The sequence below is a fragment of the Thermobia domestica genome, chromosome 6, assembly GCF_964235325.1.
Source record: "Thermobia domestica chromosome 6, izTheDome1.hap1.1, whole genome shotgun sequence".
Classification (NCBI taxonomy): Eukaryota; Metazoa; Arthropoda; class Insecta; order Zygentoma; family Lepismatidae; genus Thermobia; species Thermobia domestica.
The window spans coordinates 35,118,021-35,135,988 of NC_137459.1; the positions used below are offsets into that span (position 1 = coordinate 35,118,021).

The following is a 17,968-nucleotide window of genomic DNA, read 5'->3' on the forward strand; positions in this document are numbered from 1 at the left end:
AATTCGCATGTTTTTATGTTTCATTTTTTAAACAAAAGATACTTATGAATAATAATTTATTTTGTACATTTGTAACCGAGCAAACGCTTTTTTATGTGTGTGTACGTATATGCGAAAACACATTTCAATCGTTTATTTCAGAAGCTGATGTTTTTTTATTATTATTATTTTAGCTATGCATCAACAGACAGAAGGTAAATTGCCATGGCAGGCTCAATCTGCCCAAGACAGAAGATAAAATAGCAGTTGTGGAAAGAGATCATCAATGTGTACCTGATGTTGCAGTTTGCGAGATACGAAAGCGACTTTCAAATTGCAAGAAGAGAGCAAGAGACGAGATCCTTACACCAGTGTCTGTTATCTTCAAAGAAGAAACGGCTGTTCCAATTAATCAAGGTCTGGACCTAGTAACCTCCATACCATCGTATGATCAGAAGAAAGGGGGTTTAAATGGTGTTAGAAGGAAATCACTCGGCATACATCAAGGTGCACCGACTCCTAGAAATATCTGCTTTCCCGATTATATGATTCGGTTTGAAGATGGTACCTCGTTTTTACAGTACGACGCACTGGAAGGAGACGGACGAATTCTGTGTTTTGGTTACGAGGGTTTGAAACCAGCACTGAAGGAAAGCGAACAATGGTTTTTTGATGGAACGTTCAAGAGTTCCTGTAAGTATTTTCCCAGTTATACACCATACATGCAGACATAGGAAGCACACATGATAAGACACTGGTTGTACCGGTCTTGTATGCATTGTTGCCAGATAAAACAGAGCGAACATACGAACAACTGTTTACATTTCTTAAAACGTGGTCTGGCCAGAACGAACCTCGAGTGTTAAAAATAGATTTTGAACTTGCTGCAATCAATGCGTTGCGTGCAGTGTTTCCCAATTCACAGGTTTCCGGCTGCCATTACCATTTCAACCAGAGTATCTGGCGGAAGATTCAGAGTATAGGTCTCGTCGAAGAATACCTCCACAATGAAGATGTACGCCATCATGTTCGCATGTGTAGTGCATTGGCATTAATACCAACAAGCAGGATCGATGAAGGTTGGCTCACCGTCATGGAGGACTGTCCATCTGGCCAGAAAACACTAGTATACAAAATTTTGCTTATTATGGTTTCTTGATGAGCTTTTATGTATTTTGACCCCCTGAATACGAATCCGGCACTTATTTTTATGTAGTGTCAATATTTTCAATGATATAACCATGTTTTATTTTTCTACCTATATTCGGAGTAGCAGAGAGAATATAATTCTAAAGATTCATGACAGAATTGTAAATTGATTAAATAAAGTCTAAGCAATAATTAAGCTGTAGCCAATTCTGGTAGTAATGAAATGATGTAATGAAATGCACATTTTCCACAGTTATTTTATATTATCGTATAAGTCTGAGTGTACGTGCGTGTAGTTAAACGTCAGTGTGTAGCTAATGTATTTGAGCAACATGTTGTTGGGTCGGAAGTGCAAGTTACGTGCGGATTCCTTTTGTTATGTGTGTTGATACTATATTGGTCCGAAGCAGGTGAAGCATAGGATTGTGCCTGATACAAAATTTTGTGCAGCCTATAAAGCTTACTTCAGAATGGCGATTGGGGATCTTGACAAGTCATGGGCCCCACATGTGTCTTGTGGTAATAGCAAGTCGATGTTGGAACATTGATTGTGGGAATAGGAAAAGCATGCAGTTTCCCATTCCTCGAGTGTGGAGAGAACCTACCAACCATCATGATTGTTATTTTTGCATGATCGACTTGACGCACTACAAGAAAGACAAGAACAAACGTCAGCTACAATACTCAAACGTACCATTCTCCCGAGCACCTGTTCCGCATAGTGAAGAACTCCCTATTCCCTCACCTTCGCTCCAAACGGTTTTCAGTGAAGAAGCAGCTCATTCCGACAGTTCAAATAGTTCGTTCCTTTTGGAAGATAGTGAGAAACCTCATTTACTTAAACAAAAAGAACTGGAGGATCTGATTAGAGATCTACAATTACCGAAAAACAAGTCCGAATTGCTAGCATCACGACTCAGAGTGGAACATTCTACTTTCTTCCTGCAAAATATCTAAGTACAGACGCAAACACCAACATTTTTCCGTTTATTTTGCCGTTGATGATTCATTGTGCTACTGTATAGAAATCGGTTTTCTTTTTAAGGCAATTGGCTTTCAATATGAACCAAATGAATGGCGACTGTTCATGGACAGTTCGAGGATGTAGTCTGGAGGCCGTTATTTTGCACAACGGAAACCAGTATCCATCAACCCCTGTTGCATATTCCATTCACATGAAGGGAAGTTATTCAAGTGTGAAGCTGATGTTGGAGAAAATTAAATATGAGGAACATCAATGGGACGTGTGTGGGGATTTCAAAATTATTGGTTTTCTTCTTGGGTTGCAAAGTGGTTATACTAAATATTCCTGCTTTTTATGTCTGTGGGACAGTCGGACAACTAACCAGCATTATGATCAAACTGTGTGACCTGAAAGAACGGAGCTTATTCTAGGAACACATAATGTGATAAATGAAGCATTAGTGTCCAGGGAGAAGATTCTCATACCAACATTACATATTAAACAATTTGTGAAAGCTCTGGATCACAATTCACCTGCTCTACAATGTATCAAACAAATGTTTCCAGCTTTAGCAGAGGCAAAAGTTCTGGCTGGCATTTTCACAAGGGTCTCAGAGTCGTGTTATGCTTAATAGTGCTTCACTTAAACAAAAAATGACTGAGTTGGAAAGGAACGCTTGTGAGGCTTTTCATAAGTTGACGGAATTTCTTGTGCATAACCAAAGTGAAGCGTTTGATCACCAAGTTAAGACACTCATTGATCAATATCGAGCATTGGGAAGTGGAATGTCTTTAAAATTGTATGTGCTTCAATTCACACTTGCATTTCTTAAGGGAGAATTTAGGAGATGTTAGCGAAGAGCACGGGGAACGTTTCCATAAGGACATTCAGGTAATGGAAAGCAGATACCAAGAAAGGTGGGATTGTGCAATGATGGGTAATTATATTTGGGGGTTAGTCCGTGACGAAGTGAACGTTTCCCACAAAAGAAAAAGAACCACTAACCTTTAGTTTTGATTACGGAATTCCAGTACTTGATGAAGACTTTTTTCCTCCAATCTCAAGTACTTTTGTATATTTTTATAATACATGTAATATTCATATATTTTGGTATTTATGTATTTTTATGTACATTTTTGTTACCCAGAAAGTTGATGTCCAAAATGTGTGCGTTATGTTTGTAGTTCAATGTTCCTGTAAGATACAATTGTATAATATGTTACTGTTTCAATAAAATCTGATATGCTTATATCATCACAAATTTTGACATTACGGGAATAAAACTGCCATATTCGTGTTCAGCGGGTGAAAATCATTAAGCAACCGATGAAAAACCAACATAAGCACGACCTTGATCAAAATTTGTATACCAGTGAAATCGAAATGTTCAACGATTATTTCATTGAACAATGGATGGATAATCCAAATGTTCCAAGAGAAATATGGAACTGCAACGGTCAAAGGCACAGAACAAACAACCCAGTGGAGGGTTGGCACAATAAGTTAAATCGCACCATATCTAAGAGTACACCACATATCTTTGAGCTTGTGAGTGTATTAAAAGCAGATGCGACAGCTAGTTTTCATGCTTTCACGAGACAGGGCTTAGACTGCAATTCGGAGAAGCGTAGAAAATTCACTTACATCCGTCTTGACGAACGATTGCAATTAGCCCTGGAGAAGCTAGAAAATGGCGCAAACCTTAAAAATTGCTTGAGAAGCTTGAGCTATCTCCAAAAGCTAAGATAATGGGCTATGAACTGTAAAAATGGGTTGACGACGTACAAAAGTAGAAGGTTCCATCTTAACGACGTGCTGTTCGCTCGGAAAATAACAAGATGACAAGGTTCTTCTTAGAACCGCCTTGGAGTATGGAGCTAATATTATGTGTTTTACAAATCACAACGTTTTTCTATGCTCTAGGGCGGGCACATTTTTCTTCGATTGTTGAACTACCTGTCTGAATTCTCTGATGTGCTGCTTATTTTATTCTTTATTTATTTTAATATGTGATTATTCTATCTTCTATCCCTAATTATTTTAATTTTTGATTATTCTTTATTTGTTCTTATTTTCATTTGCTGTTCTTTATGTATTAATATCAATTTCCGATAGTTTCTGTTATTTTTTTCATTTATTTCAATTTCTTATTGTATATGCTATTTTTCTCTTCTTCTTTACTATTGTTTTTATTTGCTGATTTCTTTGTTCTATCTTGTTCTTTGTTATTTTAATTTCTGCTTACTTTCTTCATTATTCTTTTTGTGAAAGTGAAACATTTACTAAGCTCTCCTTCTCTAATATTAATTGCAATTGTTCGTATTTAACTTGTATTTGCTCTTTCTCTGTTCTTACTTAGTTCATAGTTGTTCTGTCCCCCCTCCCCTTGTAGTGAAAGAAGTTTCACGGTGAATCACGTGATTGCAGATGGACCGTGTGAAAATGCACCACACCTGCTGACTGATTAATGCGATAACCAGGACCGTGTGAAATTGCTCGATAATGAGCACCGTGCGAGATTGCACCGTGAGAAAATGCACGTCACCGAATAGCGTCATTGCTTTCGAGACATTTGGAGATGTTGAGACTTTTATTAGAATCGATGTAGAAAAATCGGACAAAAAGTACAAAGTTCTGTTTTGAATTCTTTATGTTGCTAAGGTATGTTGTCAACTCGGAAAGTAGAGAGAGTCAGAATATAGATACAGAGTTCCTGTATATTCAATGAAATACCACATAATTGAGGGGTTGGAAGGAAAAGTGGTGCTAGTCATTTCTAGATATCGAAATACATGTTAAAATAAATACAGAAAATTCTACAATTATTATAGATTTTAATCCCTATATAGCTAGACGTTTATTTGTGAAGACTTGTTATGTAGGTATAAGTTCATAAGTTTATAGAATTACTTGTACTTACTCTAATAAACACATCAGTATCTAAAATTACGAGTAATATTGACTTACGTTACTTTACCATCCAACAAAAACATGCACAGCAGTAAATGAACCTAAAAATAAGTCATAAAAGACAAAATGGCAACGTCATTGTAAACAGAAACATGAATAAGGAAGGCATATTGAAACATTATGCATCACAACGTCATCATCATCATCACCATGCTGGTCGCTGTCCTTGAAAGACAAGAAATAGTGATGGCGGATAGATGTTATAAATGGCAACAAGTCAATTACATCATTCTTCTTTAGCTTGTTGCTGATTCGATGCCCTTTGTAAAGTGATTCATGTCCAATGTTGTCTGACTTACGCCACTTTGCTGTGCAGAATCATCGTGAATTCGAATTTACGACGTTCTTTGTGCTGCCATCTCTTGGCCTATTTTTAACTCTGAAAAACGTAACTTTGCCATCCAACAAGTTATGGTTCCAAGTTCACGAAAATTACTTACTCTCGTTTTAAAAAAAGTGAGTTACCCCATTTTGCCATCCAACGCCTCAATTATATCATTCACATAAAAATCTAACGGAAGTACATTTCAAATTAAATTCCTGGACTAAACATTAAGCTAATATCTTACCTGGTCGTTTGTCGGATCTTATGTTTCTCCGGTCAGATTCGTTGTTTGCTAAAACAATTGTGTTGTCAGTGCTCGGCCTGTAATAAGAACAAAATGATTACAGCAATCAAAATTTTGCAGTGTAATACATTGGTGCAGTACATGAATTCAAACATATCTAATTGTAATATTGTTCCCTGGAATAGTGCAATATCCCTTCTGAAAAAATGATAATGTCCTTGTGCACAGATTTCTACATAAACTTGATGTTGACATTTCCTGCTTCTAGAATTCCGAGTTCTTCGTTGCGAAAAAGTCTGAATTCAGCAATCGTGACGTCAGTATTCCGTTTCTTATTCTAAAAACAATGATCAATTAACATGTTGAGGAGAGAGCCAGGGAATTTTCTTCCACCATGGCTAATCATACTCTACATGAACTACAACAATTAACATCTTGGCATGCGTTACCACATTTTGAAAAAATCAACAAATTAAAATAATAGAAACTAGCTCAACTTGCGCTCTCTACACAGCGCATCTCTTTTGCATATGAGCATGAATCTCCTTGTCATTCCTCACATCTGTACACGGTCCTTTACACACATAAGTGAAAGACATCTTGATAAAAATCAGCAACGGATACCATAGAAGGGAGATGTTTTCGATTATTTTTTCAATATCTCACACCGTTTGCAAGATATGAGCCTACTTTCGGTATGAGTTTCTAATTCATATATCATCAGTGTTTTCTTTCTTCTTGCATGTAGTATGCAATAAGGAAATACATTACACACACAATTAATTATAATGTCAGTGATATATGGTGTCCATTCGGCAAAACACTCCAACAATATTAATGTTAGATTGGAGAAATGGTTATCCTTCGTTTTTCATTACCATTTGGACATGAAACAAACGCCTGAGAGATATACAACCCCTATGTACAATTATATTGTGTTGGAATGTATAACTCATAGGATATGATGCTTTGCTTTTTTAAAATTTCAACACTTCTAGTGTACCTCTAAAAGATACAATAAAGAAATAACTGCCATGTTTTTTTTAAATATTCAATTAGAAATTGACAATCTACATAAAATTTGGAATCGATAATTGAAAACGGCACTTTTCTAGCACTTGTGGTTTTGGAAATCTCACTGTCGAAAGAATTAGAGACAAACATACAAACTCTTCTTTGGAGACATACATATAAACCTTGCATTTTAACATATAGATATTTATTTTATCACCCTGTAATGGATTTACTCTAATTTAGAGAATTATGATTGATTAATTCTAACTAATGCTAAGACATAACACGAATATTTTTTTAAAAAAATTAGGAAATGTTTTTACTTGTAACATTAGGTTCAACGAACTTAAAAAGATCGTTACTGAATTCTCTATGTCTGTGTGTCTGTCTGTTGTTTATGATTTTTTCAATTTTAAACTCTGCATTCGATAGAGCATCAAAAACTATCAAAGAAAGTGATTAAATTTTTCGCGTCACTCTTACCGTTTCCGAGATATTGTCCAAAAAATGGCCGACTTCCAGAGATTTAAGGAGCCATATCTCGGGAACTGTAAGTCATAGAGAGATCATATTGGTGTTGATCAATATCTAAAAGGATAATAAATATGTTGGTATCAAATAGTAACCAGTGGCCACTGTCGAACTGGCCACTGGTTTGGCTAATTGCCAGTTTGCTAGTGGCCACCAATTAAATCAGTAACAAAATGTTTACCATCCTCTTAGGCATTGATTAATACCAATATAATCACTCTATGACTTGCCGTTCCCGTGATATTGGCCCAAATGGTCAATTTCTAGATATTTAAGGAGCCATAGCTCGGGTACCTTAAGTTGTAGAGAGATGATATTCGTGTTGATCAATACGTAAGAGGATGATAATTATTTTGGTACCAAATGGTGACCGGTGTCCCACTGGCCACTGGTTTGGCCAACGGATAGTTCGCCAGTGGCCATCAATTAATATCGGTATGAAAATGTTTAACATTCTATTAGGGCTTAATTAACCATCTTCAATACCAACCAACACTATCTCTCTATGACTTACCGTTCTCGTGATATTGGCCTAAAGATAGTTCCGATTCCGGGAGATTTAACGAGCCAAATCTCGGGAGCCGTAAGTCACACAGAGATCATATCGATGTTGATCAATGCCTAAGAGGATGGTGAACAGTTTGGTACCAAATAGTAACCGGTGGCCACTGATTAATTGCCTACTGGCCACCGTTCCTCAGGTATTGGCCAAAAAGTTCGAATTTCTAGATATTTAAGCAACCATATCTCGAGAACTGTAAATCATAGAGAGATATAATATTTTGTAATGACAGTTATCCTTCCCGCTCCATCCCTCCATTCTTTTTAAGTTCGTTCTGGCAATGCTCTTGGAGCATTCTCAGCTGGTTTTATTCTGATGACACATTCAAGCTAGCCTTATCGAATCTTCTACCATTCGACTTGATTAGCATTTAAGCACCTTCTATTAGATGATAGCTTACACAAATTTATTGAAATGAAGTATGTACCTTCCCTCCACTTGCAGAAATAACCTTATTGTTTGGGGTTGCAATACTTAAAGAACAAGGGAATAAAAATTCCCCATCTTGCAAGTTTTTACATAACCACACTGTTAGATTGATAGTATGACAAAATCTTGCACCACAACAAATTGAGATATGGAAGATGTTACGGTTAATTTATGAGTACAGTATGGTAATTGGTTCTGCGAATTTATGAATGTTTCCTGTGAAGCAAATATTATCACATATATTAAATTGCAATTGATATTTACCGGTATAATGAAGGTAATTAAGTATCATATTAATTATTTATGTCCTCATTTGCACTAAACTAGTTACTGATGATGCGCATTATTGAAGGGAACAAAAGTTTTTTCAATTAAATGTTTTATAATTTAAATTAAATTGAGAGGGACCCATCAGCTTCTCCCTGCCCTGAACCGGAATATATAAAAATCTTACGTGTGGTGACCCTCTAGCACACGTTGATGCGGCTGTCTTGCACGAGTAGTTCTTTTATATATAAAACGTTGTATTTATAGCTATAACGACTGTGGCCTCCTAAAATTAACCTACACCGAATAATAGGTCATCTAAGTATACCAATTTTAGAGATATATAGAGATACCCGTATGCCACATTTGTCAGTTACGATGATAATCGCCACGCTTGTTTGTAACTATCGTATTTTTATTGCTTCAGAATCCGGAGGTCGCGCGTTCAAATCACACGGTTTGTCATCTTGGTGGCTTCTTAACATTGACGCAAATACGCTAGTTGTCGTTTGAGGCAAGAACTCGCCTTAGCGCCCCCCTGACCAACCAAACCAAAATGCACCCCCAAATATTTGCTTAATTTTGCGCCCTCACAATCCGGCGCCCGGGGCACAAGTTCCGTTTCTCCTCTCATAGTTACGTCACTGCTTCTTAGTTCCTCCAGTTGAGTGCTGGGGTGATATATTGAAATATAAGCCCTAGTCGACTTTCCTCAAAATCAAAATAACTTTTGTGAAAATGGGAAATGAAATATTTGGTTTAACATACCACGCTATTCCTGTTAGACTAAGGGAGATGAATAATAAAGGAAAGGAATGATAATGGAAGAATTGGTGGAATGAGAATGTGGAAGGACGTGGGAGTACCCCGGAGTGTCCATCACAAACTTACATGGTCCGGAATCGAACCAAGAGCTTCACGTACCAGAGATGAACGCTCTACCACTGAACCAGCGTGCCTTTCCCCTCCGAGCCTATACGAGATTAGGACCTACAGCTTAACATGGAATCCGAACCACATGAACTCCGACTGGAAATCGAACCCAGGTCAAAATTCTTTCCTTGTTTCACTTTTAATTATCTCCACGATTGGATGTGTAACTTTGTGAATAAATAAATTACTTAAACACATGTGGATGTTAACACAGGCATTTTCAGCGCGTGCTTTTCTGTCATTGCAGATAACTGTATCAGCGTATTATATTTTGCACTACTCTCTTATTATTGTGTGGAGCTCTCTCGTGGCTAAGCGGTTAGGGTACGCCTGTTTGGCGTAGGTGTCCAAGGTTTGATTCCCGGTGGAAGCTCATATCATTCGAATTCCACGTTAAGCTGCAGGTCCACATTTCATATAGCCTCGCTGATGAAAGGAACGGTAAACACAAAATCAACTCTCTTATTATTGCAAACTTACATGTAAACGGAACTTTAACAATTGTTATTTCTTAAAGCAGTTTCAAAGTTTATTTAGAAACGAAACATTGTTTCTGGCTACGGTAATCGAGTGGAAATGATATGCCATTTTTTTTAAAATCTTTTCTGCTCCCATAGGGAACCACTACAGAAATTACTAAATATTATGTCAAGAAGACATGCGTTATAAAAGGGAAACATTAACGGCAGTCTTTTGAGGAATTTTCATTACGTACTTGGGCCTCTATCCCTGAAGTAAGTATTCGGCTTTACGCCCTATGAATCAGGCGTTGTGCATCCCGCGGTTTCTCTCCGCGCACGCATGAGTTTTCAATCAAAACGGTAGGGAGAGACTCTCCCATCATTTTGCTATTTTCGTCACGTAGAGGCGAATACCAACAGACAAAATTAGTCTGAACTTTTTGGGAGGGTTAAAAAGAAAACTAAAGCTTTTGTGTGTGATTGAGTTTTGCAAGGGGTTAAGATCATTCAAAGTTACAAAGAACGTGACTTTAATTAAGAAAAACAAATAAATAAATAAAAGGAATGACCAAAATAGAACAGAAGGGAAAGTAATTGGTACCGTGAAAGAAAAGAGTTAAATAATAATGTCTTTTATGTTGGAAAGCTTCTCTGGGGTATTTTTATTTCTTTCCTTGTACACAAAACACGTTGCTTCTTCCGGAACAACTTATTTATCCAAAACAATTGCTTAAAAGGTATTATTATTATTATTAAGTATTCTGCCTTTCGGGCGCTCCTGGAACTGAGTTTTTTCTTTCTTTCTTTTTTCTTTTTTCTTTTTCTTTCTTTCTTTCTTTTTTTTTTTTTTTTAATTTCACATTTGAGTCTGGAAATGTTTCTTCTGCGTTTCTTGATCTTCACCTCCCTCTTTTAACTTCCAATATTTTCTAATATTTTTTTTTAATCATCGATCACTTATGTCCTTCTTCTTCCTATTCCACGCTTTCCTTCTATGGTGGGTGGTATGAAGAAGACAATTGTCTTTCTTTCTTTCTTTCTTTCTTTCTTTTTTTTGCAAGATGTGTCCAATCTAATTGGCCTTCTTACGAAGGATGCTGCCGAGAAGTGTCCTCTTCTCTCCTATCCGTTTTAAAACATCTTCGTTTGTTGCTCTGTCTGTCCATTTTGTCTTCTTCATTTTCCTCCAACATCACATGTCGAAGCGCTCTATATTTCTTCTCTAACTTCCGTAATGTTCAAGTCTTGAACCAGGAACGAACTTCCGTAATGAACCATACAGTCCAATGCTCCATATATACAGGGTGGCCTAAAGGTAGGTATACAGTCCCGTACTGATTAGCTCATGGGATACTATATCATTCACTTATTGTTATCCATGCAGGTTATCTTAGTTTCTTTATTATATGTTCTTAATTTATTTTCACTTATACCATAAACTCGGAACAATCTAAAGCAAATTAATTCATTATCTTAATAAATTAAAATGTCATACTTGATCGATGCAGGTCTGTATACCTACTTTTGGACCACTCTGTATAGCACCTGACCAACTATTTCCTTAGTTCAATATTAATCCTGCTATTTAAGAGAGATCCTTTCTTGTTGAATGCTGTTTTAGCTATGGCTATTCTTGACCTATCTGTCTGATGCAGTACGCTCTCTTGTCAAAATACTTACCAGATACTTGAAATTATCGATCTCTTCAAGTTCTCTTTGTTCTACTCTGACCCGAAGGGCGCATTTTCACGGGATATTCTCATGACTTTTGACTTTTCGATGTTGATTTCCATTTCATCACGTAGTTTAACAGTGTCAACTATTTTGTCCATCATCTCCTGTAGTTCTTCTTCGGCTCAAAAGGTAAAAGAAAGAAATGAATTTGATTTTGTACTACTGAATGAGGAAGTGTACGTTTAGTGTATTTGCCTCAAAGTACCAAATTCTCTGCTTCGATTCCTGAAGTTAATAGCCATGCGTACTGTATTCCGATCCTGTAATTTGCTGTTTTTTGTTAAACTTTAGGATGTTTTTCTACACCAAGGCTGTACGAGACGTGAACCTACAGTGTAATCCGCAATCCGAACCAACGTAATATATTCAGTGTTCTCCTATCGGGAATCAAACGTGGAATCGCGTGCACCAAGAGTGCGCGGCCTTGCCACTAGACCAGTGAGAAAGGCACAGTCCTGTAATTTAAACGGGGAAAGTAATTACTTGAATATTAGGACTCTAAATTTTATATTCAAAACTATTCTAAAGATTTTTTTGTATAAAAAGCGTTTCTGGATGCAAGAAATCGATTTTGAAAATACATTTAGAGGCGTTGGCAGATAATAATAATAATAATAATAATAATAATAATAATAATAATAATAATAATAATAATAATAATAATAATAATAATAATAAGTAATTTGGAAAGCATTATCTTCAAAATGGCTTCACCGATTTTCATCAATCTCGGATTTAACGTGTTCTTTTACTACGAGAAGGTGCTTTACTTTGGACGTCTTGCCTTTGCAAGCTCTTTCAAGGATCCCTACCGATTTTCATAAAATGAAATAAATTTACCATTTTGAGGCTTGATAAACTTCCATAATTACGTTACGACTCATTTAAAGACGTCTTTTTATAAAATCTCGTTTAGTAGGGAACAACAATTCTCACCAAATTGGTTGTTGTTAGAAAGTGGTTTTGCCAGGGGTTGGTATTAGGGATGGCCGGATCCGGATCTGGCCGGATCCGAAGATCCGGATCTGATTGGGTCCGGATCCTTTGGATCCGGATCTCGGATCTGGATCCGGATTTCGGATCTGGATCCGGATCTCGAATCTCGGATCTGGATCCGGATCCCGGATCTCGAATCTCGGATCTGGATCCGGATCCCGGATTTCGGATCTGGATCCGGATCTCGGATCTGGATCCGGATCTCGAATTTCGGATCTGGATCCGGATCTCGGATTTCGGATCTGGGTCCGGATCTCGGATCTGGATCCGGATCTCGGATCTGGATCCGGATCTCGGATTTCGAATCTGGATCCGGATCTCGGATCTGGGTCCGGATCTCGAATCTCGGATCTGGATCCGGATCTCGAATCTCGGATCTGGATCCGGATCTCTAATCTCGAATCTGGATTCGGATCTCGGATCTGGGTTTGAAATTCGGATCTGGATCCGAAATCCGAATCTCAAGAGTTTGATTCTTATCCAAACCCATATCCCACCCAAATTATGATAAACTTGAATATCTAAAATTCGCCGAAAGTAATTTCACGAAGTCCTCACAGTGAAGAAGAGAATAGAACATTAAGACGAATATTGGCAAGTCTATTTGTTTCCTTCATTTTACTCTAAAGATCAAATGCTTAGCTTACTTAAAAAAAAAAAAATGATCCGGATGAGAGTTCCAATGTCGAATCTAGGTCCACTCGGTTGCAGGACCGAGATGAAATACATGCGCATATATATATATATATATATATATATATATATATATATATATATATATATATATATATATATATATATTTGAAACCGGAGTACAAAACTGGAATATTTAAAATTCCTCAATACGCCTATTTCATTGACAGTTAAGAAAATATAAGCAGTTAAGACAAGTATTGACTAGTTTTTGCGTATATTTATCTTGCTTAGTCTGCTCAAAATATCAAATGTATATTTTACAATTAGATTTAATAATTATTTAGTAAATCACAATATGAGCACCGAGAATAAACTATGAATTTTGGTGCCCCTTATCTAGATTTGAAATTTCGGATTCAGACATAGAATCAGGCTGAAATATAAATATTTGAGATCTGGAAACCGAAACATATGCTAGTACCAAGATCGTAGCTGTTTGTACCCAGGTAATGCGAGCGGAAGGCACATGCAATAATTCCGCATGTAGTTTGGGGAACACGAGAAACTAAAAACAGATAAATATTCTTTTTCAGGGGTAAGTCGCACTTTAACATGACTTTTCATGAGTGTTGTGTTCAAATATGAAAACTCTAATGGCGACTTGTTTGAAATAAAGGCCTTTTCATTTTTAACAATAAAGTTAGGTACTTTCACATTGGGGAAAAATTAGCAAGACACATTCCACTGATTAGGGTGCTGATTCTTATGGAAGCTTTCACTTGAACCGGAAGATTTCCTCATGTGGGTATCGGATTGCCGCAATTCACCTTGCGGAAAGACGTGGTTTATCAGCAGGTCGGCCAAGATTCATTTGAACTTAGCCTGTAGACTGCTTCTGGTCTCAATTATTCCCATATAACAAGACTAACTATATATATAGTTGGTTCGAGATGAGTTAAAATATCACTAATTGACCTTAAGGGGATAATCGTGATTTAAATATTCGAAAATCAGAAAAGATGTGAAAGTTAAGCGTTAAAGTAAATCCGATAATTCCGGAATAAAGAGATTTATATGCAACCTAATGATAGCAATAAAACTTTTTATGTAACATTTTCAAACCTAAGATTAACAGTTATCTTCTTGAAGAGGGTTTACGGAAACCTAGAATATTATAAATCCAATTATTGTAAGTAGTACCTCTGACAGCCCCGCATTTCACATCACCATCGCACTTCATCCTGACAAGTGGGCAATTCACTTACCCACAATGGCTTTTCAGGCGTTTCAGTGACATCAATATCTCAGTTTGGGTTTGGGATCATGCTTCGGTGAACCTTGACTATCACCATCAGCAGCTACTAGAGAATCAGAACTTATTTCTGTAGTAGATAATGTGGGTAACTATGGCTTTTCGTCTATAGAAGTCGGAGAGTGTATGGTATTATCGCAGGAAATATTTGATACATAAGACTTAGATTGTCAGTATTTAGGAGCAACTTTTAAAATAATCAGTTACTTTAAATATACTACAGATTAGCCGATAAAACCCGACAGCCATAGTCGAGTGGTCTGCGGCATTAGGCTGTGGATCGTTTACTGTGAATGTCTTGGATTCAAATCCCACTTCGGGCATAGGTGTTTTTAACTGTCCTAGTTTACTTCTATGTCTGTGTGGTGTCGTAATGGTTACAGTGTAATCCGTGCAAAGCGTTCAACAGGTTCAATAATCTGATAAAAGCTGTTACCTTTTTATATATAAAAAGCAGAGGTTAGCGCGTGCCTTCGGTGCCCGTGGTCATGGGTTCAATTTCCGGAGAGGCACTCAACAATTTCGATGTTGACCCAGCATCGTGAGGACAATTGGGGAGTTATCTTAAGTAAAAGGTAGCGGACTCCAGTCTAGAAAGCCGGCATTAGGGACTTCGGGTGTCGATGCGTTGACTACACCTTCCCACTTTGAACGTAAGTCCGCTGGTAGGAACCAAGGGACTGGGTGCCAAGAATTTAGTTTGTTTTAATTATCATAAATGCTTTCTTTATTATTAATTTTTTTCCAATATTTTCTTTTCAACCAGTTTGCAAAATTCAGAGCTAGCTACTTGTTTTCTTTTTAATTCATGTTCATAGTTAGCACAACTAATCACAAGGAAAAACAATCTTTTCGATAAAATTCGCCTCGCGTCTTTCGTAGCTCTAAGTTTAGTTATTTTTAGCTTTTTTTTTTTAAGCTGAATGGCGTTTTATCACTTTCCCCTTGCTTTCCCTATTTTTTTTTCTGGTTTTACCTATGTTTCTTTTGCACGGACATTGCGCCTATATGCACATGCTTAGTGTGTTCGTTTACAAGAGCGGGCCATTTTCCTGCCACTATAGAAAGTAAGAGTGCCATGTATCAGAGAAATATTAATTGACGTAAGTGAATATATCTGTGATGAAGTCATAATTTATCAGTTTTTGCATCGTACATAGTTTCCTCATCCTCATTAATCTCTTCACCCCCGCTTCCTGAATTCCAGTTCTAGTATTCTTTCTTGACGGGGGACTGATGTCTCGTGTAGGCTTATTAACTATAACATCAGCAATAATGAAAGTGGGGTTTAATTTGCACTAATTTTAGAACATCACGTTAATTAAATAATAATAATAATAATAATAATAATAATAATAATAATAATAATAATAATAATAATAATACGGAGCGAGCTCAGGCTACTTGTTAGGATTCTTGCTTCGCAATTGGATAATACCGGGTTCGAATTCGGAGACCAGCCATCCTGACTGAGGATTTTCCAGGGTTGTTCCTCAGTTATACTGGGCAAATGCTAGGTTAGTACCTTGATCTAAGGCTCTGGAGACCTTCCTTCCATTCCTTTTCCAATGTTTTCATCTGTTGATTACTACAGTGTAAAGTGGCCTCTGAGGATGTATCTGGTAGCTTATAGTAAATAAACAATAACGACGTAATATATCTTCACGAAACGTGTGGGTTAATTTAACTACAGCCTTACAGTCCCAATAGATAGCTAAAGTTTTAATATCAATTTCCTGACTTTTAAATACTATTTTCATATTTTTTCAGCTTTCAATTTTCTCATGTATGTTCCACCGAGAATTAAACCTGAGATCACATGAACAAATGCGAATATGTTAAATATTTTTGAACACTTTAATATACAAAACACAAAACGCTTCAATGATACGATGCATGGATATGTTTTGGTTACGTCCTGCAATGTATGATTAAAGAAACCTGGAGGGTGAAGAAAAAATAACAGAAATCTCTTTTATATTTACTCCTTCAACAAACTCCTGACCTCAGAAGGGCAAGCCATAAGTTAGGTAATAAAGTCATACAACGAACACTTTTATTAATACTAATAATACTACACAACTATATCGCTCTTCTGAAATTCTCGTGTGTATGTTTACAAATCTACTGTTGTTCCACGTCAACCAGTCTATATTTTTTGCTGTACCTTCGAAGTGAAAGATATTCATTATTACATTTGTTGATGGTTGGACTCTAGTAAGTCAGAAACTACTATTAATAAAGAGTTTGTTTTGTCCAGTATTCCTGCGATTAGAAGGGTCTTATCTAAAAGATATTTCATTTGTAAATGAGAAAATAAGAAAGTTTATTTCCTAAGAATAAAATAAACATTTTCAATGTGAAGTTAACATAAAGTTTCGAAGAGGAGCTAAACAGAAGAATTTGTTACCATTTACATCAGTTTTCAGACAATTCAGTATACTATGAAATGGGAAGAAGGCAAACTTGGAAATATTTTACTAAAGAGACTTCGATGTAAATATTGCAAGGTTAAAATAAAATAAAGAACAAAGGTAGCACAAACGTGTTATGGAAACATTTAAAAGCACAGCAACCTACTATATTAGTGAATCTGAAAAAAAGTTTTGACGAATTTTATATATTCAATTTTATCATCACAATTTCAGATGCAGGTTTGGATACGAATCAAGATCTGAGATTCGAATTTCGGATCCAGATCCGAGATCCGAATTTCGGATCCAGATCCGAGATCCGAGTTTCGGATCCAGATCTGAGATCCGGACCCAGATCCGAGATCCGAGTTTCGGATCCAGATCCGAGATCCGGATCCAGATCCGAGATCCGAGTTTCGGATCCAGATCCGAGATCCGGATCCAGATCCGAGATCCGAATTTCGGATCCGGGATCCGGATCTAGGTCCGGATCCGGCAAGATCCGGATCCGGATCCGAAAAATTTTGGCCATCCCTAGTTGGTATATACGGTGAGTGGAATTTATAAGCCAACGCAAAATTGCATTAGAACCTATTGGCAAGAGTTTATTTAAAAAAAAAAAAAAAAAAACCTCTTCTGTACATATATTCTGCCATTGACTATGTAATACCTTCTTATATTATTCTAACTTTCGTTTTAAATTCTGCTAGCGTTCAAGTCATCATGGTTAAAGTATACCTTCTGCGTCTCAATTAATCTCACCGTTCTGATACCAATCTATATATTAATAGCGGTGTCTGTGAACAAAAAACTTCAGATCCAAATTGAAAGTGACTATGTTTGTGACTCTTAATCTCTTGAACAACCCGACCGATCTCGATCAAATTTTTGACGTGGATGCACTTCTGGCCTGGGACTGTTTTTGGCTATTCACTTTGACGGTGGAACTTAGGGAAGCATGAGAAGGGGGAATTATAAAATAATAAAACTTAATAATTCTTGAACCAAACGACCAACCTCAATCAAATTTACAACATAGATGACGTTT

General features: G+C 36.8%; 1 protein-coding gene across 1 annotated transcript in view; it reads right to left on the reverse strand.

The window, feature by feature from the left end:
• LOC145687929 (uncharacterized) overlaps positions 1-17,968 on the reverse strand; it is a 122,057-nt gene that overhangs the window by 36,478 nt on the left and 67,611 nt on the right. The window contains exon 3 of the mRNA XM_081761494.1: positions 5,632-5,708. Coding sequence (XP_081617620.1) covers positions 5,632-5,708 — 77 coding nt within the window. The remainder of the gene's footprint in view (positions 1-5,631; positions 5,709-17,968) is intronic.